A 19,324-nucleotide genomic window follows, 5' to 3' on the forward strand; every position below is an offset into this window, starting at 1 on the left:
GTATAGGATTTCGGGGAACAAACAATCTTTCCCAAAGTGTCCCCCCTAGAGTGGCGTACAAATTCATCCCGTAACCAGCGAGAGATGTATAATTTTATCTTCATGTTGAGCACATAAATTTCTCTCGCCGCTTCTTCATTCAGCTCTTCGCGAAGATGCGTACCAAGATGTGTCGCTTATTGAGCAGAGAAGCAGTACGAACGGAAAATTTGGCATGTGCAAAACCAGATTCATTCACTTCCTTTCCGCCAAGCCGGGGGAGCGAAAGACAAAGATACGGATTCAGTAGCAGCGCGCACCTCATCTGGTGAGAAAAACATGCGCCGATTTTGCCATACTCTTCTTCGTTGTTGTGTTCCCCGTCCGACCGACTCCTGCTCCGTTTTCTGTTGCTAACAGATCGACGGAACCATGTGATATACATAGTTTCGTCTGTCCCCCGGATGCGGAGGGAGGGGGTGTGGGGAGGCACGTTTTCTGTTCTCGCGTATTCGCGATGTGAGTCTTTAAATTTGTTACGCTTTTCCTTTCCTTCGATTATTCTTATTTATTTATTTTTTTCCCATTTGTTTTTCCCATCACCAAGATCACCTCAGATATATGTCGACGAGGCATGTTCGCGTAACGGTTCATCATGTGGCACCGCTCTCTGGTGCGGTCATGCTCATGCTCTTCAGCGAAGAGGCGCTGGGAATGTGATTTATTATTTGCGATGCGACGGCAGCGAACTATTTATTTATTCACATTTGATTATTTGATACTGAAAAAAAAAGTGTGCACCCACTTGGAGTTTGCCAGCCGACAGGAAGACAGGTTGACAAGGTGGCAAAGGGAAAATGTGTATCATAGCGAAAGTTTTATCGATTGATTTTTCCTCCTTGCTTTTCCTACCCGGTCCTGGGAGGGGGGTTCATTGATTTCGAGCTGAATGCCGGTTCCTTTAGCGAGTGAACCATCGGGGACCGGCCGGTCGGTCGTCAGTCCGTACCCCCCGTCAGACGTCCCCTCTCATGCCAGACCCCGAGGGGTGGGTGCCGGGTTTCGTTCGAGGTGCAGGTGATGGAAAATGGCTGCAATCGCTGCATGATGAGTTTCGTCGCGAAACTCAGAACAGCAGTTGAGGGCCCACATCCCCCCCCGGGGGAGGGATTCATGCTCCCGCTGAGAAATAAAACAACAGAAGGTAACGGGACGGGCAACGTGTGGGGGGGGATGGGGAGAAAGGAGGAATATTCATCCAAGGGGCCCTGACGTGAGATTCGAGCAGCAGCTATCATCTCCCCCGTGACGGATGGGCGCGCATGTGCCGGTGAAGTGAAAATTCGGTCTTTCACTCCTTTGTGCTCGTGGTAAGTGGAACGTTTTTCTGTGTGCTCCTCCGCGCTACACCTTATGTTGGGTGAAAATTTCTGGAAAAACCAAACGCAGCGGCCGGAAACAGGAAGGTAACGGTGATAATCAGCGTTGTGCCCGGCGTGCAGATTGCCATTTTGCTGGAAAAAAGGTGTGTTGAAAGCCGGGTGATATTCGTGATGTGCTTCGTTACGCGAAATGTGGCACTGCACGTTGCCCGGCGAGAGCGAGTCCTTCTTCTTCCGGTTCCTCCCGCGTGGCCAACAGAGCCCGTCTGTGTTTGCCGGACGAAACTGTGGTGCTGGATGTTCCAGAAGTTTTCACGTCAACGTAGCGCTAGAATGGTTTTGGGCTTATGGATTTAGGGAAAGTTTTCCGGGCAGATATTTTCCGTTCCCGCTCCCGAATGTGGTTCATTTCCCTCCCGGGGCAGGTAGTGAAGATGAAGCAAACGTGGTCAGATACCCAGTCAAGGCTCGTGTATTCTAAACCACCGTTCGAAAGGCAAATTAATCACATCCCGACCGGCTCGGCACATTCTAGAACATTCTTTTTCCAATGCAAAAAAGGAAGGTTTTTTCCGCACATCGCAGTAGTCTTGGACGTGGAGCAAACACGTCGTGCCATATGGGCTAGAATGGGACAACGGCAAGTTTCGCGAAAAGGGTACGCACCATCCGCCGGGCAGGCCCGGCGGGCAACTTTTCCCGATAAGTGAGCGAGCAGGACGACCGGATGATGCGGCAGGCTCGGTCCTTCGCTCTCGAAATCCTTCGCTGGGCTCCAGCGGTTCATTCCAAAGTTTTCCGCTAGCGACAGCGAACGTGCTTGGTGTGAATTCGTCCTTGCACGGTGTAGTTTCCAACGCAGCTGTAAGGGCTGGGTAGTGTTGAAGAGTGCGCAATTTTCAATTACCCCGTAAGTAGACAACCAATTTTAACAAACGATGGGAAAACGTGGTCTGTGGCTTGGATAGTGTGTTTTTTTTTCATTTTGCGAAACGCAGAAGCCTATCTTGTTGTAGTGAGCGGCACACTACGCCTTTGCCGGTGAGGTTAGGTTTCGCGAAGCAGATACATTTGCACAGACACGCACGCACTCGAGCCATTTTCTCGCGACGTGCCCGAACGATGGGAAAATGTGCTTTTTCTATATTTATACCGACGACGTGTGTTCCCGTCGTGCCTTGACAATGTCACTCTCGGTACGCGAACCGCACTGAGTCACTGCAGGAAACAGGGTGGTGAAATAAAAGAACCTCACAGGAACGTACGAAGAGGAGAGGCAGGGGGAGGAGGGGAACGGCCCCACAGGAGCTCCGCGTTGAAGGACAGGATCAGACGTCGTTCGACGACGGTGAAAAGTAAGATGTCTACCGTTTCGAATAGTACCAACCAACACCATCATCACCCACCATTGGCCGATGTACAATGTTCCGCACTTCAAGACCGTTGAAGGTGGTACAGGAAAAATTCACGACAGCAATTCTACCAACACCCTGAAGACTTGTTCACGCGCCAGTATGTTCTTGTTTCACCCGTTGCCTTTGCAATCGTTTGTTCTCCGATCGCATAATAAGGAAACCAAACCGGTAAAGTGTACGAGTCGGAAACCATCATGGCCGCCTTGGATCACAGACCGAGTAGAGGTTAGGTTTCGCAGCCTCATACCAAAGGCACTTGAGAGTACGTCGTCGAGTCTGTGTGGTTGTGTGTGGCAGAGAAAATCGATAACCGTGCGGTGTGAACCTGCTGGACACTACACAATACCAGCGTACTTTGAGGTCCTTTTGGAAGACCCAGGAAATCGCATTTCAATATTTTGTACCATCTCCATTTAATTTCAAATTCTCCAGCCGCCTGCTACGTAGGTAGGATATTTTGAGAAGTTGCACTTGTGCCACGGTATTACGACATGAAAAGCAAGCTCCACATCGTACCAGCTTCCGTTATGGTTCCAAAGATGGCGCTGCTCGTCGAATCGAAAATCCAATCTCATTTTGCTCTCCAGCCCTTGCAACGATCTCCCTCCAGGAGAGTGTGAAAATCAATGGTGGCTACGATTTTCGCAAGACATCAGATGAACATGACGAGTGATCCTCTTGATGTCGCATAAACAACTCGTCCTTTAGATTTTGATTGGGTTTAGAACGAGTTCTCCCAAAATGCCACTATTTAAAGGTCGCAACAAAATGTTTCAACATTTCCACCTTCTCACGGTAGGAAAAGTAAGTTCCCTCGAATGGAGGAAAAAGTACACCCAAGTTCATTCTCCCACACGGCGGTCCGTATTTCTCCGCCAAAGGATTCGCTAGCGCGCATGACCGTAGCTCGCTATTTTATCGGTAGTTTGATCCTGGCGCCTGCCATCGACCTCCGTGACCGCCTTCCGCATTGGCGGGGTCAAGGAGTGGATGATGCAAGCATTCCAGCGCATCGAGGTTCATAGTGGCCGACGTCTCCCCCGGATGAAAAACCGAATGAAAGCATCTCTTCCATGCGGGGGTTACTTGAGTCAGACGTCGTCGTCCAGTACCGGGCGCCTCCATCGCAGACTCGCTTCCACTTGCCCACACTTGCTGGTGGAGGATGTGCGCTTTCGCTGGAGTGATAATTATTGATTTCTGGTAGAAAACAAAGAAAAAGAGGGAAGCAAAAAAAAGGAGCTCCAAGGACTGGAGTGTCTTATCTCCTGATGGTGGTCTCTGCACGACGTGAATGGAGCATGATAGGCCACCCGTCAAAGACAGTTCTATCAGGCATTGGCTTCGCTTTCATTTTCGACCGCTACGAAACCGTGGCTAATCTTCTTTCCATTGCCAATTGTAGATTAGGCAGGCGGAAATATTATTCACTACTCGTAATCGGCATCTTATCACGCGCCTTTGCGCCACGACGACCCCCTGGGGAGGATGGTGTCGAATTCTCAACGTAAATGGTTTCGTTTTTTAATTTTTGTTTTTGCACCCAAAAAATGTCCTGATAACAGCCGCTGGTAATGGCTCGAATCGCTGCCCAGTCTGTTGCCAGGAAGAACGAATTCTATTCGATTGTAAATGACTTTTCTTTCCGCATCGCGTAACTCTTTGCACGCGTTCCGGTACAAGGTTCGTGGTCGGATCGGCTGGTCAACCGCTCGGGGTGTATTATGCACTGCAATTGGCTGGAGAAGCGGGACACACCCGTGATTACGTGCACACCAACCGTTGCAAACCGTTGCTTGCCTATAAGCACCGGCGACCGGAAGGAGAAAATCGATACAGTTGCATACATCTCCTGTGTCACATTGAACGCCTCATGGGTGGAAGCCATCTTGCAAGTGGGATGTAAAAAAATCACCATGGAACAATTGGTACAGCTATAGAAAGATGTTGCCTGATGTTCGGTACATAAATCGAGTAGGACAATCAATGAAACCTTTTCCTAGAATGGTTTCCTGATTGTGTGCTCTAAAAACTATGAATGAACGGTGGCAAGGGGGCACTTGTTTTTGGCCAAAACAATCCGAAGGGAACTACCGGAAGAACCGGACTAAACCGGCTACGGTGGGATTTTGTTTGCCCAAAATGGACTCTCAACTGAGCGCCAATGTTCAACGGTTAAGGGGATGTATTTTTAATATTAACTTTGGTAAACAAATCGGGTCACAAAACAAACGCTTCGTTTGCAGACTCGTGATTAAGTCGTTATTATTGTTTACATTCGTCAAAGGAATTACCCCAAATCACCTGCATCAATGGTATTTGTTTGCGTTAAAGTTTTTTTTCTTTGTTAATTAATTTAATTCTTAAATTTTATGGACTCTTTAACCATCACTTGATGTTTTTATTAATTTGAAAAAGCCATTAGAATAAACGTGTACACAGTGATTTGGTGTATATCAGTTAGGTAATTGTAAAATGAAATTAATAAATGTAATTACAAAATTTTTCACTACAAATAATTCATCGAGTCCACATGCAAACACATCCAGACACGATCCTACTCGTGACCGGCCAACGAAGTGTTAAACGCCGATATTTAACAGCTTGGCGCTAAAAAGTGGCACGCGGTGCGCGGTTTGCGTTTCGTGCCGTTTTTGAGGGCACCAGAGGTACGCTCATAAAAAAGGCGAACGTTTCCGTTGATATGAAAAAAATCAATGAGAAAATGGAAAGAACAGCAACAAAACGAACAAAAAATGCCCACCAAATGACCCGACCCGAGACATCAGTCCCCGATAACGTGCACAAAACCACCGATTGCGCACACATTCTGCGCACGGCCCACACTCAACCACGGACGCAAACAACAGCCATGCGGACGCAACGTGAACAGGATCGGAACTATGGTCAAAAGGTGGAAGTTTTTGAGGACATTTTAATAACGGCTTCAGCCTGAGTCTATTGAATGTTCAGGATCCTTTTCTGATCTTACATGTAAAATTTGTTCTTTTCCAAATAACTAAAAATATAGAACAAGCTGAAATATGTCAGAAGTTTTGAAGTAGGTTAAATATTGTAATTCTTTTTTAAAGTACAGTTACTATAAAAACTTACAAAAATCAATAAAATTCCCTATCCTGTTCGTGTGAATGGTAAAACATTTACATCATTTTCAAGCCGCTCACGCCGATGCTCGGTGCATGGAGCAACTTTAGATGCTCAGAAGAAGATGTCTTGTTTGAACTCGCACACACTACACGCTCAGATGGGGCAGGAAGAGCGCCAGGGATGCGTTTTTCGGACGCTACGAAAACTCGAAAGTGCCGTCATATCAGTCGCCCGCCTGGCACGATCGCGATCAGTCTAGAACGGAGCGTCCAAACGAGCAGTCTTGTTGGGAGTTAGCCGAAGGTGTTAAGTGAGGCGCCTTCGCAAGTCCAGAATTTCTTGTTTCACCTGGAGAGCTTGTGCCAAAAAGCAACCGGTCTTGTTGTTGGTCCCACTGGCTTTGGGGAATCTGCATTCTGTATCGCATCGGTGTGGACATTAGTTGTGTTTGGAAGGAAGTCTTCGGAAGGATGAAGATTTTCCACGTGATACTGATGGCGTACGTCTGCTGGATCCTGATGGTTCAGTCCAAGCAGATCACTGCCCGGTTCAAGCACATCAAGTGCGAAGAGGAGGAAAAGGTTCGCAACGTGGGTGGGAGGGCGGGGTGCAGAAAAGTCCGCCCCGAGTTGGGGTGTACCGTTTCAGATCGAATTTTATAAAAATAATCCTGCGTCGACATTGAGTAATAGCCGCCTTCCTTCCGCTTGTTCTTTCCGCCCGTGCTGTAGATTTTCGGTAAATCGTACGAGTGAGCGTCCGTTCGGAGCAGCGTCCCTCCCCCAGACACCAGGCGAGACACACAACAGCAGCAAAGCAGCAGCAGGGTTTTCAGTTGGGTTCGATTGTTTTGTTCTGAGCCAGCGGTAGAAGCAGCAGCAGCAGCAAGATGGGCAAGGAGAAGACTCATATTAACATCGTCGTCATCGGCCACGTCGACTCGGGCAAGTCGACCACCACCGGCCACCTGATCTACAAGTGCGGCGGCATCGACAAGCGTACGATCGAGAAGTTCGAGAAGGAGGCGCAGGAGATGGGCAAGGGCTCGTTCAAGTACGCCTGGGTGCTGGACAAGCTGAAGGCGGAGCGCGAGCGTGGTATCACCATCGATATCGCGCTGTGGAAGTTCGAGACGTCCCGCTACTACGTCACCATCATCGACGCGCCGGGCCATCGCGATTTCATCAAGAACATGATCACCGGTACGTCGCAGGCCGACTGCGCCGTACTGATCGTCGCCGCCGGTACCGGCGAGTTCGAGGCCGGCATCTCCAAGAACGGCCAGACGCGCGAGCACGCCCTGCTGGCGTTCACGCTCGGCGTCAAGCAGCTGATCGTCGGCGTCAACAAGATGGACTCGACCGACCCGCCGTACCACGAGGCGCGCTACGAGGAAATCAAGAAGGAGGTGTCGTCGTACATCAAGAAGATCGGCTACAACCCGGCGTCGGTCGCGTTCGTGCCGATCTCGGGCTGGCACGGCGACAACATGCTCGAACCGTCGGACAAGATGCCGTGGTTCAAGGGATGGGCGGTGGAGCGCAAGGAGGGCAAGGCTGAGGGCAAGACGCTGATCGAGGCCCTGGACAACATCCTGCCGCCGTCGCGCCCAACCGACAAGGCGCTGCGTCTGCCCCTGCAGGACGTCTACAAGATCGGCGGTATCGGTACGGTACCGGTCGGTCGCGTTGAAACTGGCGTCCTCAAGCCAGGTAGGTCCAGCCCCACCCCCATGCGGTCCGCTACTATCGCTCCAGATGTGCTCACCTCTCTTCCCCCTACACGCAGGTATGGTGGTCGTGTTCGCCCCGGTCAACATCACCACTGAGGTAAAGTCGGTCGAGATGCACCACGAGGCGCTGTCCGAGGCCCTGCCCGGTGACAACGTGGGCTTCAACGTGAAGAACGTGTCGGTGAAGGAGCTGCGCCGTGGCTACGTTGCCGGCGACTCCAAGGCAAGCCCGCCGAAGGGTGCTGCCGACTTCACTGCTCAGGTAAGCGAAGCCAGATGTGTACTCTCGCAGCGAATGCGTCATGCAGCGCCACGTAAAATGGCTAATTTTGGACACCACAAAACGCCATTCGTCCGCTTTCGTGTTCCATTCTTCGCCGATTGGAATTTTGCTACGGCGAGCAAAACTAAAAGCCACAAAGTTCCCCGACGCGCACATGGTGTTGTGTTTGGTGGACGAAAATATAACCTCCCGCCAAGATGTTCACTCTTGGAAAAAATAATTACGAGCAAACGCAAACGACCTGACACGATTTTTGCTCGTGAAAAGTATTTCCCTAGCAAAGGCTAACGACTTTGTTGGTTTTTGGACATTTGCGCTATTGAGTTGAGGGTCTCAGAAGGCGATCGTTTAAACTTTAGCCCGTTTCATAACTTTTACTATCAATGCTAATAGCCTGGAAAATGCCACGCAAACGTGGGGAGGCATAAGAAATGAAAAGATCAACCACCGCAGCTGATTTGAACGATCTCGTGTACAGGGAATCGGTTTAGATTAGTCCACGGTCTTTGTAAGTGGTAGACGATTTTGTGACGCACGTGCCACTACTGTCTATCAACACTTACTTATCGCTTTTCGGTACTGCCGATCTTCATCGTTTCATTCTTCGTGAATTGACATTGCGGAGCGTTCAAAGTGTTCTTTACTTCTTAACGAACTTTACCCGAACAGTACAATTCAACCGATGCTAATCGTCCTTCCCCTATCCCCTTGCAGGTCATCGTCCTGAACCACCCGGGACAGATCGCGAACGGCTACACGCCGGTGCTCGATTGCCACACCGCTCACATCGCGTGCAAGTTTGCCGAGATCAAGGAGAAGTGCGACCGCCGTTCGGGCAAGGTGACGGAGGAGAATCCGAAGTCGATCAAGTCCGGCGATGCCGCCATCGTCAACCTGGTGCCAAGCAAGCCGCTGTGCGTCGAGAGCTTCCAGGAGTTCCCGCCGCTCGGTCGGTTCGCCGTGCGCGACATGCGTCAGACGGTGGCCGTCGGCGTCATCAAGTCGGTCAACTTTAAGGAGGCGTCGGGCGGTAAAGTAACGAAGGCCGCCGAAAAGGCCCAGAAGAAGAAATAACTAGAGACACAGCAACACCCGTCACTAGTCGTAGAGGCCGCGGAGGAACAGAAGGAGCAGAAGAGAAACACGCCAGCTGTACTATCAACAACGCTAGCGGCAGAACCAGCACCGGCAGCAGCAGCAGCAGCAGCAACAACAATAGCAGTGGTGCCGGCAGCGATAACAAATGATATCCAATTCTCAACGTTATTATTAGAGAATAATACTGATGATGATGATGGTTATGACGATGCAGGGCACGGCGATGATGGCGTGCCGATGGCGCAGCTGAAGAGAAATCATTCATTATTATTATTATTAAATAATAATCTAAGAATTACTATTAACGATAAACTACCACTTAACAATGCTAATACTGATAACTCCTACGATTGTAATAATTTAAAACAACGCCCATCGTCAACATTCAATGGCAGTGATGCCGGCAAGGTGTGGTGGCTGTCGGTGGCTGGATGGCGCAAACCCACGTGCCCGATCCTGGCGACGACCGGCACTGGCCAGCCGCAGAAGCCGTCCGCGGTGGCCGACCCGCTCGCTCCGCTGTCCGGCGGGTTCATTTCTTCCCTCAAACCATCGCCCTCACTGTCGCTGTTTTCATCGGTAACTAATTTATTTTATCACCATCGGAAAGCATTTCGGAGGAAAGATGACGACCACCGGACGCTCATCGGGGGCTGGCGGGACGATGTGGTGCTTCGCACTGCCGTCAACGACGCCACCGCCGCCATCGTTGTCGTCCACATGCAGCAATGCATCATCGTCGCTGCCGTCGTCGCGCTCGCCATTACCACCGTCTCCATCTATGGGGCTGCTGCTGCTACTGAGACTGCACGGATGCTGCACGGCGCCGGATTTGCCACCAACCAACGCTCAACCCGTCGGTCAGCCTCCGTCAGCGTGCGCGCCATTAACATCGGCCTGCTGCCACTGCAGCATCAAGCGCGAAGTTAGTACAGCTGCCTAGCAATTGTCACCGTTGTCGACGTTTGCTACGATCATCGAGACTCCGATCACAACGGCAAACGGCAAACAGAACAACCGGAACAGAGAGAGTCGATAGCAACTAATAAAATGCAATGCTGAACTGATTGAAACAAGGAAGGAAATTATACATTTAAAAGACAGAGAAGATGAAGAAAAACAACACAAAGAATTGAGCAACTAACTTGTAGGATTGGCGGGAGCCCCCCCGGAAAACTACTTGGATTTGTTTGATTTATTTTAAACTACTACTAGATGCGTTCGTTTGAGGAACACCGTAGGGAAAGTGGGAAGCGAAACAAAACAAGCCGTAAAAGACTCGTAAAAACCAAGGATGCACTGAATCGATGATACGAACAAATGAACAAGAAAAATACCATTTATGATCCTAACAAGCCGTGTATTTTCGTTTCCTTTGGTTTACGTTTTACTTCCCAGCGGATGGTTGAGCGTTTCGCTTATTTTCTTCACTCTGCACTAACGGTGGTTAGATGCTTTCATAAATTTTGCATACGTCCCCCGCAAGGTTTGCAATTTTCTTCAGGTTCCTCACAGTTTTAAGCGATGTAGGAGGAGTGGGATGCAAAAGTTCTATCTTTTCCGGCCATAAATCTCTTCTACGAGCGTACGGGGGGTTTTACTTGTTTCTTGTACCCATCGCAATCCAGTACAACATTGTTAGGTGGACAGTTTACGCAGCAGCATATGCAGCACAATGTTGCCGGCTTTGAAAACGGGATAGTATCGACGCAGCAACTGCGCCAACATAAGCAAACACAAAACAAAAATCCATTGGATGGCAACCAATTTAAAATAACAAAAAAAAAAAACCCACACACACAAGTATGTATGTGAACATAAATGTAATCACTATGAAAAGCCGAAAACAGAAAGCACCTGGAAATAAATTGGCAGAAAGGCTTACAAATAATTGGTGAGGCTTTGAAATTTGGTTCAACAGCAAAACCAAAAACTTCGTACGTCTAAATATTGAGAAATAAATTGTTTTAATTAGACTTCTCAACGAAACCCGTGCTATGTACCGGACTTCTCAGCTGATGTGCTGAAGCAAACGCATGGCTAGCAGAGCAAGACGAGCGCCAAGACCATAATACCCCGGACCTAACTGAACTGATTATCAGTGGGAAGAGGACGCGGAACGTAATAAGTCAGACTGGTGCCGGATTCACCATTATCTGTCGGTTCGTTACGTTCGCTGGACGCGTGTCGTCCCTGGTGAATGTTTCCAGGTGAGAACGACAAATCAAATTAGTGCATCGAACTACATTGACCAACGTGAACCGTCGTTGGCACCGAGTGCACTACTTACGCACATGCTGTCCTCTGTTTAAAGCACCTTCCGCCAACGGTAGTCGTCGATCGGTTGAGTTGAGTTGTAACGTTCAAACCTGCGCGTGACCTATATTTGTACGCTAGGTGCCGTTGCCAAACACTTGGCTCCGAATCGTCGTGATCAACGTGTCTACCACCCCATCGAGATCGTCTCTGGGTAGGCAGGGTGGTGATGACGAAGCAACGGTGACGAACGAACGAACCGCACGGAGTGGACTTTAAACCCTCTCGAATCGGAGATTGCCATCAGATGTTGTGTGTGTTTGCCGGCCACGCTGCGTCGACGGCCCCTGTTCCGGAGACGAAAGGGACGCACCGCCGCGGACCGTCGGGACTGACATAATTTGTATGTTGTGTGTCTCTGGTGGCCCCGGAGCGTGGCACACCTCGCACCACTACAGCGACGGTGGCGGGAAACTGGTATCGGACCACGCGGGTTTCGTGTGTGACGAAGGGCAGAAAGGGCCCTGTGAGTGTGAGCGTGTGCAAACGGGCTTTATTATTGCATCGTCCCTTCTTCCCATCATGTTTGCCTTTCGTCAGCGATAGCGAAAGGAGTTTTTCTTTTGCGTCTTTTTTTTTATTCTGTGCCTCTTCCCCTCTGGTGCACCTTTTCGCCTATCCAGTGTGCAGTGGTTTGTTGTTGTGTCTACAGTCCGGGAGGGTGAACCAGCAGCATTAATCTCCGGTAACGGTGGTGGTCCGCTGGTTGATGCTGAATTTTTATTTGGCCAACAGCAACCAAACAAGAAGCACGCTTGAACGGGAAGAGCAAATCAGTGATACTCTACCAAAGGAGTGGTGAAGGGAAAAATCTATACATTAGCGTGATAATAATTTGAACTGCGTCCCAAAAAAAAAAAAACAAGCGGTTCTGCGACTCATGCGGAGGTAGTGGTGGTGGTGGTGGTTATAAAAGGGAACCGATTACGGCACGGTGTGATCTTCCTCGTGCTCGTCGCCCGTTATCGCAATCAGTGTCGAAGCTCGAGCCGCCCAGAGGTTAATCGGCCCCGGTGGCGTCCAAACAGGGAGAAGTCGGGCCATCCTGGAACGGAGGCAGTCCGTCCGTAGCAGCACGTCGTTGAAGGAACATCCGATGTTTCTTGGTGCCGTTTTACATTTTTACCTTCATAAATCCTTCGTTCTTAATGTGAGGCGTCGTGACGGTGCAAAAGTGCCACAGTTTAAACAGTGCTACGGGAGTAAATTGTAATGTGCTAACTTAATTACCCACTCCCGAAGCATGTCGTCAACTGATTCATCTTGATCGGCGTCAATGTCGGCTGGACCTTTGCGCGAGTGGTCACCGTGGTGCAAACGCTTATCACTCGGTCGAGTGGTGTCAAATCATCCGGGATCGTCATACGAGCAAAACAAACTCCAGCATTCATCTGATTCTCTCCGCGTAAGCCGACCACAACGTACACGCAAAGGCGAGGGCAAGCCTGTTGTGCGAGTGTTTGCATCCACGCCGCAACACTATCATCTGCTGACCATCGTCCTATCGTCACCCCGCGGTGACCCCGGTGCTCGGTTCCGTTCCGGCGCGACGTAACATGCGGTAGAATGCACCTCGCACTGCAACTGCACTCGTCCGACGTGCGCAAGTGTGTGCCCGGTCATGCCGGTCGTGTGTGTATAATTATCGACTAGTGGTCTTGCCGTACCGGTTCGGCGCCAGCAGTGATTTTAGAAAAGTGTTTTTATTGTGATCTTCTCGTCCGTAAGAATCGTGCTGTACGTTACAAGCGAATAAATTTAAACACAAACAGACAATGGCGGGCCAAAATCAAGACTATGACGTGCTGGAGGTGCTCCCGAAGTGGGAAATCACAAAAATCTATCTCCGTTGCCTGTTGGCCAACTTTGTGATCCTCCTCAAGTGGTTGTACGAGAGCGTGAAGTGCAAGGTGAACCCAACCGCTATCATGCGCCGGACTATTGAGCGCACCGACTTTCCGAACAAACCACCGATCTTCATGACCGACACCAACTTGGGCCGGCATTCGTACGTCAAGCTGGAGGTAAGGTGAAGGAACGAAGCACGTGACTGTACCACTAAAGATTCAAATACAACGAATACTCCATGCCCTTCAAAACAATTGTTACGCACGTGCTTTAAATAATCATCAGCATCATAGTAACATGGCCATCATATTGCTGTATTTACAGAACACAAAGCTACACTTCGTCGAAGCCGGCAATCGTAGCAACCCGATCGTGATACTTTTGCATGGATTTCCGGATTGTTGGTTCGGCTGGCGGTATCAGGTGTGTTTGTGGAATGTTTGGAATCTGACCTCAAAAATCAAAACATAATAACATTAATCCTTCCACTGTATCTCTAGATATCGGAGCTGACTCATTATTTTCACGTTATCGCACTGGACTTAAAAGGATTCAATGATTCCGACAAGCCGCACTGGCGGTTCGAGTACACGCCGAAAAAAGTGTGCGAGGATTTGCGCAAATTTCTGATTGCCATCAGTGCTAAAAGTGTGTCCATCATTGGCCATGACCTGGGGGCAACTATTGGGTAGGTGACTAACGAAAGGAGTATTTCGTAACGGGTGTTAACATGTTTGACTTTGCTGCTTTTCCAGTTGGTACTTTGCCCACACCAACCCGGAAATGGTTGAAAAATTCGTGAGCGTGTCCACGCCGCATCCGAACCTGCTGTGGGATAATCTCCCAAAAAGTTCACCTTTCAACCGAAACTGGTTAGAGTTTGTGCAGGTAATGTTCATGTTCGAGTTAGAATCAAAATGAGAACATTTAATCTAACATCCATCTTCATTGCATTGCAGTTGCCAGTATTACCGGAAATGGAGCTTAAGCACACGGCCGATAAAATATTGCGTCGCTGCTATCCCCACGTCGCGAAGGAGAAACTTTACCTCTCCGGTACGAACGGTTCAATGACCAACAATCTGATGGAGGCGTACAAGTATAGCTTCTGCCAGACGGACGACTGGCGGGGGCCGTTGAACTACTATCGAAACTTTCTGTTCTACCGCATACGGGAAGGGGAGATCATCCAGTGCCCGTGTCTGATCATTGCGGGGAACGACGATCGGTTCTACAAACTGGAAACGGTGGTGAAAAGTGCCGAGTTTTGTGAAAATGTTATGATAAAGATCATTGAACAGTCCGGTCGCGCGCCGCACCAGGAGATGGCAACGGAGTTCAACAGTACCCTACTTAAATTTCTTATTGGTAAGAAAAATACTTTTAAAATATGTAATTATTCTTAGCATGACATTGTTTCTTCATTGCCCCTCCTTTTAGGAAAAAAGTTCTCTCAAAAACCATCAGAAATCCAGCCAACTTCCTCGAGGGGTCTCGTAGGGCGTATGTTTGGAGGCATAGGAACCGTGGCCAACAGTACGGTTAAGCTCGGAAACAACCTTCGGGAAACTTACGCCTTTGCTAACCCGTTAAATGGAGTTCCTAATTTTATGATCAAAGGTTGACTGCCCGACCTGTCGAATGCATCGAATTTATCTACTTTTACTACTTCAATCCAAGGGTTCTCAACATAACTTAAAAGTTGCTTTGTGGAACGTGTGAAATTCGTGTGGCGTGACATTGCAGTGTGAAATATTAGTTGTATAGTTAAAATTAAGATATACTCATATGCCCATTCCTGACGATCTAGTGCTTACAAAGGTGGTGATCCGAATAAAAACTTTTTATAGAAAAATAAAATATGTAAATAAATTAACATAAGAATGTGAAAAGAGTGTTAAATTAGAAGTGTTTGTGCATATTCTTGAACTAAATTAAATTTCATATAAAATACAACAAATTTAAATTATGAAATGTCCAACCCGATCGAGATTGTCATCCAAGCGATCTCTATCGTGTATGGCTGTGTGTAACGTACGTTACTTTTCTATATAAACCTTGTATTTGACGTATTCTACGGTTCACAACAAAACTCGTGGTGTGCTTCAGAAAATCGGCGAATTATTGCTTCAAACATGGTAAAGTTAAAAAATTGCAGTGTTTCAATAGTGTACAATAAAGAATGTATTTCATTTTTAGCCTAAACAAACAGTTATCAAAGAGTTAGCAAAATGTAAACATCCCCAAAGCAGGAAAACTCTTGCCTTGGCTCGGAAGATAAAGAAGTAAGTGTTGTTTTCCTTGCATCGGATGATCAGAGCTGTTTGTAAACGACGAACGGTTTCTTTGCAGGATAAGTAATCGCGAGAAGATTAAACTGGGACATGCGGCCAAAGCGAACATTATCGGGAAGAAGTTAGCATGGTTTGCGGAAAAGCTGGAAGGCCGAGAACAACCTCTACAGCCGTCGGAATATGAACAGCTCATCGATCTGTATCTGCAGCGATTCGATGAGGAGCTCGAGCAAATTAAAATCGTACAGTCAATCGGAAAACATCGCGCAACTCAACACGCAGCACGAGAATCGGTTATTAAAACGACACTAGGAAGTGAGGTGCAAAACTTCAACAGCGGCGGTGGCCTCGAACTTCCCGATTTGTGTGATCCGGTACAGTTCAAATTATTCCAGGACTGGGATGGCAATGCGGCCAGTATACAGCATTTAACACTAAAATTCATCTCAAGGAAATCACTTCAAGCATCAAACGCGATGGCAAAAGAGGACAAAATGACTGAATAAATGCCTTTTCACTATAGCCAATTCAGCAATTATCGGGATCTGGTTTGGGTTTCTTCTCCCGTGGTTCATGCTCTAATTCTTTTTTTACACTTGGTTTATCATCAGTTTCCTCGACTTTTCGTTTCTTTACTACCAGCCAAGACTGCATGAGTTTACTTTTAGGAACCAGGGGTGATTTTGTACTTCCTTCCTGTATGGGTTTGTTGCATTGTGCTGACTTGTTGCGCGAGTTATTGACGATATTGGACACACGAAACCATTGCAGCACTTTGGGAGGCTGTAGAAGGTTTATCGCCCTATTGGCCGGGACGCGCTTAAAATCTAACCAATCCGAAACCTGCTCATCCGTTTCGAGAATTGCCGGCGTGCGATGATGTATTTCTGCAAACTTACCCACTGTCTCGAACGTGATCACCGTGTAGCTATACAGTTTGTCTCCGTGCACATTTTCCCAGACATCGAATAGACCCGCCATTCGCAAAAGCTGTAGTTGTTCTCCGTCGTCGCCTTTCCAGGTGGTTTTGTCTTCCACCTTCACCTTCCCAGCCTGTGGCATGTGGACGTAGAAAGCGGGGCGATCGGAAGCTTTCATCTGCTTGACTGTTTGCCACTCGTAGAAACCTTCGCATAGTATTACACAGCGTTGGCCAGCGGCAAGTGGTCGACCGTAGAGTTTTGAGATTGCCAGCCCCTCCAGTCGACAGTTGTTGGTTGTTAGGCCGTGTTTTCCATAGTCTCCCTTGTGCCACCAGGGTACCATACCCCACATCATTGGCACCAACAAGCGGTCGGCAGAATCGGTTGAATCATCGAAGTGTACAGCGGAAACCAGCACCGGTGTTACGTCTGTGGGGGCCACGTTGAACGAAGGTGTGTACTTTTTGCCACAATTGAACTCGTTGCGATAGCGTGGTGCTTCTGGTTTGCTTTCCTCATTTTTCCTATACTTGCAGCAACCTTCCAACTCCTTTGGTTCAAGCGTTCTACGAAACAGGTATGAATTAGCATGAACATTAGCCAATATGATATGCCAATAGATGACTTACAAACAAGTGCGACCGCACATAATGGATTGAACAGAAACCGAGCACGTTTATCTCGTAAAATTCCTTGAAACAATGGGTAGCATGCGCTAGGATCAGTTTAGCATCGAACGTTATCGAATTGCGCCGCAAAGTGACAGTGCGGTAATATGACAGTCAAAGTAGGGGAGTTTGTTTACAAGCAACGTTCCCTCTACTTACCAAATGCCGGTGGTTTTCTTCTTCATTCCGGTGTAAACAACTCACAAGGATGCACAAGAATCGATCGATATAGTGTAGAACTTTCCTAAAAACTTAAATAACTCAAGATGCTCAAAAGAAAATGGTATGTACAGTGCACACCAACCATCGTCTAGTGCTGGTTTAACCGAAAACGATGTAATTCCAGGAGTAACAAGCAATACTGCGCCGATGTAGAAGCCGATCCATTCGATTTTGCCTACCGTGGGAGTGTGTTTGATCCATTGAGGGATGCTAACCGCGTGCCCTCAGTGCCGGAGCACATAAATGATTCCTCCGGGAACGACGCAATGGAATTGATCGAGGACATACAGCTACCCGCCCATCGGTTGTCGGCCAAAGTTCGGCAGCAATATTTGTTTTACTTGGATAAAATGTTGAGGAAAAACTATCAATCATGGTTGTCTGTTTACAACGCCAAAGATAATCCGTTCAGCGAGGATGAAGTGATGCAATGTGCGGAGGCGATCGAGATGCGGGCGGTAAGTTAAAGCTCTTTGTTACCGAACATTTTGTGGCACAGCATCGTTAAAATCATATTTTCTTGTCCATCAGGTACAGTCTTGTATGATTACTTCACTTTATAGGAATTTTATTTTAAAAAAGGTTAGTAATAATTTTAGCTTCTAGCAGCAAGGATTCTGTTCTTATCGTAACATGTTTTCGTTTCCAGATAGGAGAAATCCGGAAGCAAACAGCGGTTGGTATCCTGCATCCCAATCTGACGGATGTTAAGTTTAAACCGGCACTGATCAAAAGAGAACAGTGCCACATTGGAGTACAAACGGAGCTTGATGAGTCGGTCCAGCTAGACACGCAAAGCCAAGATATTAGTAGTGCCATCCAATCGGGATCGCTGAGAAACGTGCCTGTACTGAGCCTGGAAGAAAAGATGCGACTATTTGAAGGAAAATGTATTACTCAAGATAAGCAAATGAACGACGTACCGACTTGCAGTTGGAACGAGCAACCAAATGTGAATTCCTCAGGTCAAGGGGAAAACGCTGTCCCTGAAAAAATGCAGCTTACAGAGCTAAAGCCTTCACAGCTGCGTAACGATGCCATGGACGATGAAATACTCAAAGAGCTTCAAGCAATGTTTGAACCGGCAAACGACGAGGCAAACATTTTCGAATGGAGTGAAGATCAGGGACAAGTAAAGGCTATTATTAGTGAAATTGAACAAGCGGATTTAAGCAAGGGTCAACACAAAACATCTCACACGCTGGAAGCCGCACAGAATACTCCTAGCCCTCGGATTGATGGCAACCGTTTGGCAGAAGCAATTGCACCAAATTTGCCCCCCGACCCGGAAGATTTGCGCCGCAGCATGTGGCCGTGCGAGTTACACATGCAGAGAATGAAGTTGAGGGGTTTACTTGTTAGGATTGCTGAAGACGATTACCGGCGGTATGAGAATCTCGTTCAGTCACAATTTGTAACACTGTTTGGCGAGGATGACGGAGAGGAGCAGGATCTCGGCCCGTACAGTCCCTCGATCGAGCTGAACGATGTGCTCGTATCGAGCTGTCGGCAGCGCATTGCCAAATGGGTGGTGCAAGCGTTAATGCGTCCGTTGAACGATGGTCTGATCGAGAATCGGTTCCTGTTTAAAAAGCTTGCCAAAAGACTGGCTGACAATATCATCTACTTAAATCAGTATCCTGGTAAGTTTCCGAACATAATGTTTCCGCATTCACGAGACACGTGAACGAATGTATGGTAATCTTTTGTCTTTGTTATATATTTCTTTCAGATAGGCGATTTGTACGTGACTACATAACTGACTATTTCTGCGCGCATTCAAACATAAAGAATATCAACGACATAACCTAAATTATGCCACAATAAGTACAATGCTATCATGAACTATAATGTAAACTGAACTATAAATCAATCAAACAACCAACCAAAGCACCTGGATGTTAAGGCAAGCCCTTTGAATTTAAATGATTAATTTCTTTTCGTCGAATAAACCATCCGATGGAGCCCCAATTGAAATAGCTGTAAAATAGATTGAATTATTAAAGGAATAGATAAAAATTGACCAAGTAAAAAGTACACTATTTGTTTGCTTTTT

The 19,324-nt window shown here is 47.8% G+C and overlaps 5 protein-coding genes across 5 annotated transcripts; 4 read left to right on the forward strand and 1 right to left on the reverse strand.

Annotated features, from left to right (window-relative positions):
• The first annotated feature begins 6,773 nt into the window (after positions 1-6,773).
• On the forward strand, positions 6,774-9,078 carry LOC131289312 (elongation factor 1-alpha 1-like). The gene is made up of 3 exons (XM_058318543.1): positions 6,774-7,596; positions 7,673-7,878; positions 8,614-9,078. The coding sequence occupies exons 1-3, from the start codon at positions 6,774-6,776 to the stop codon at positions 8,971-8,973; spliced, it is 1,389 nt and encodes a 462-aa protein (XP_058174526.1). The 3' UTR covers positions 8,974-9,078.
• Positions 9,079-12,210: 3,132 nt separating this feature from the next.
• On the forward strand, positions 12,211-14,927 carry LOC131289576 (epoxide hydrolase 4-like). The gene is made up of 6 exons (XM_058318863.1): positions 12,211-13,337; positions 13,486-13,584; positions 13,662-13,849; positions 13,917-14,049; positions 14,121-14,529; positions 14,602-14,927. Exons 1-6 carry the CDS (start codon positions 13,089-13,091, stop codon positions 14,784-14,786), a joined length of 1,263 nt encoding a protein of 420 aa, XP_058174846.1. The 5' UTR covers positions 12,211-13,088; the 3' UTR covers positions 14,787-14,927.
• A 22-nt stretch (positions 14,928-14,949) lies between these two features.
• On the forward strand, positions 14,950-15,961 carry LOC131284584 (translation machinery-associated protein 16 homolog). The gene is made up of 3 exons (XM_058313447.1): positions 14,950-14,982; positions 15,361-15,446; positions 15,514-15,961. The coding sequence occupies exons 1-3, from the start codon at positions 14,950-14,952 to the stop codon at positions 15,959-15,961; spliced, it is 567 nt and encodes a 188-aa protein (XP_058169430.1).
• Positions 15,938-17,081, reverse strand: LOC131289577 (abasic site processing protein HMCES). Its single transcript, XM_058318865.1, has 2 exons — positions 17,008-17,081; positions 15,938-16,944 (listed from the first exon to the last, which is right to left on the reverse strand). The coding sequence occupies exons 1-2, from the start codon at positions 17,025-17,027 to the stop codon at positions 15,984-15,986; spliced, it is 981 nt and encodes a 326-aa protein (XP_058174848.1). The 5' UTR covers positions 17,028-17,081; the 3' UTR covers positions 15,938-15,983.
• Positions 17,082-17,312: 231 nt separating this feature from the next.
• LOC131287406 (uncharacterized) lies at positions 17,313-19,080 on the forward strand. The gene is made up of 5 exons (XM_058316452.1): positions 17,313-17,329; positions 17,393-17,726; positions 17,800-17,850; positions 17,918-18,911; positions 19,001-19,080. Exons 1-5 carry the CDS (start codon positions 17,313-17,315, stop codon positions 19,078-19,080), a joined length of 1,476 nt encoding a protein of 491 aa, XP_058172435.1.
• The last annotated feature ends 244 nt before the right edge of the window (positions 19,081-19,324 follow it).

The sequence above is a fragment of the Anopheles ziemanni genome, chromosome 3 (genome assembly GCF_943734765.1).
Source record: "Anopheles ziemanni chromosome 3, idAnoZiCoDA_A2_x.2, whole genome shotgun sequence".
Classification (NCBI taxonomy): domain Eukaryota; kingdom Metazoa; phylum Arthropoda; class Insecta; order Diptera; family Culicidae; genus Anopheles; species Anopheles ziemanni.

Coding starts and splice junctions, on each gene's coding strand:
- LOC131289312 (XM_058318543.1), top strand. CDS start 6,774: ATGGGCAAGGAGAAGACTCATATTAACATCGTCGTCATCGGCCACGTC. Junction 7,597..7,672: donor AACTGGCGTCCTCAAGCCAG/GTAGGTCCAGCC, acceptor CCCTACACGCAG/GTATGGTGGTCGTGTTCGCC. Junction 7,879..8,613: donor CTGCCGACTTCACTGCTCAG/GTAAGCGAAGCC, acceptor ATCCCCTTGCAG/GTCATCGTCCTGAACCACCC.
- LOC131289576 (XM_058318863.1), top strand. CDS start 13,089: ATGGCGGGCCAAAATCAAGACTATGACGTGCTGGAGGTGCTCCCGAAG. Junction 14,050..14,120: donor ACTGGTTAGAGTTTGTGCAG/GTAATGTTCATG, acceptor ATTGCATTGCAG/TTGCCAGTATTACCGGAAAT. Junction 14,530..14,601: donor CCTACTTAAATTTCTTATTG/GTAAGAAAAATA, acceptor CCCTCCTTTTAG/GAAAAAAGTTCTCTCAAAAA.
- LOC131284584 (XM_058313447.1), top strand. CDS start 14,950: ATGCCCATTCCTGACGATCTAGTGCTTACAAAG. Junction 14,983..15,360: donor ACGATCTAGTGCTTACAAAG/GTGGTGATCCGA, acceptor TTTCATTTTTAG/CCTAAACAAACAGTTATCAA. Junction 15,447..15,513: donor TTGGCTCGGAAGATAAAGAA/GTAAGTGTTGTT, acceptor GTTTCTTTGCAG/GATAAGTAATCGCGAGAAGA.
- LOC131289577 (XM_058318865.1), bottom strand. CDS start 17,027: ATGTGCGGTCGCACTTGTTT. Junction 16,945..17,007: donor ATGTGCGGTCGCACTTGTTT/GTAAGTCATCTA, acceptor CCTGTTTCGTAG/AACGCTTGAACCAAAGGAGT.
- LOC131287406 (XM_058316452.1), top strand. Junction 17,727..17,799: donor AGGCGATCGAGATGCGGGCG/GTAAGTTAAAGC, acceptor CTTGTCCATCAG/GTACAGTCTTGTATGATTAC. Junction 18,912..19,000: donor CTACTTAAATCAGTATCCTG/GTAAGTTTCCGA, acceptor TATTTCTTTCAG/ATAGGCGATTTGTACGTGAC.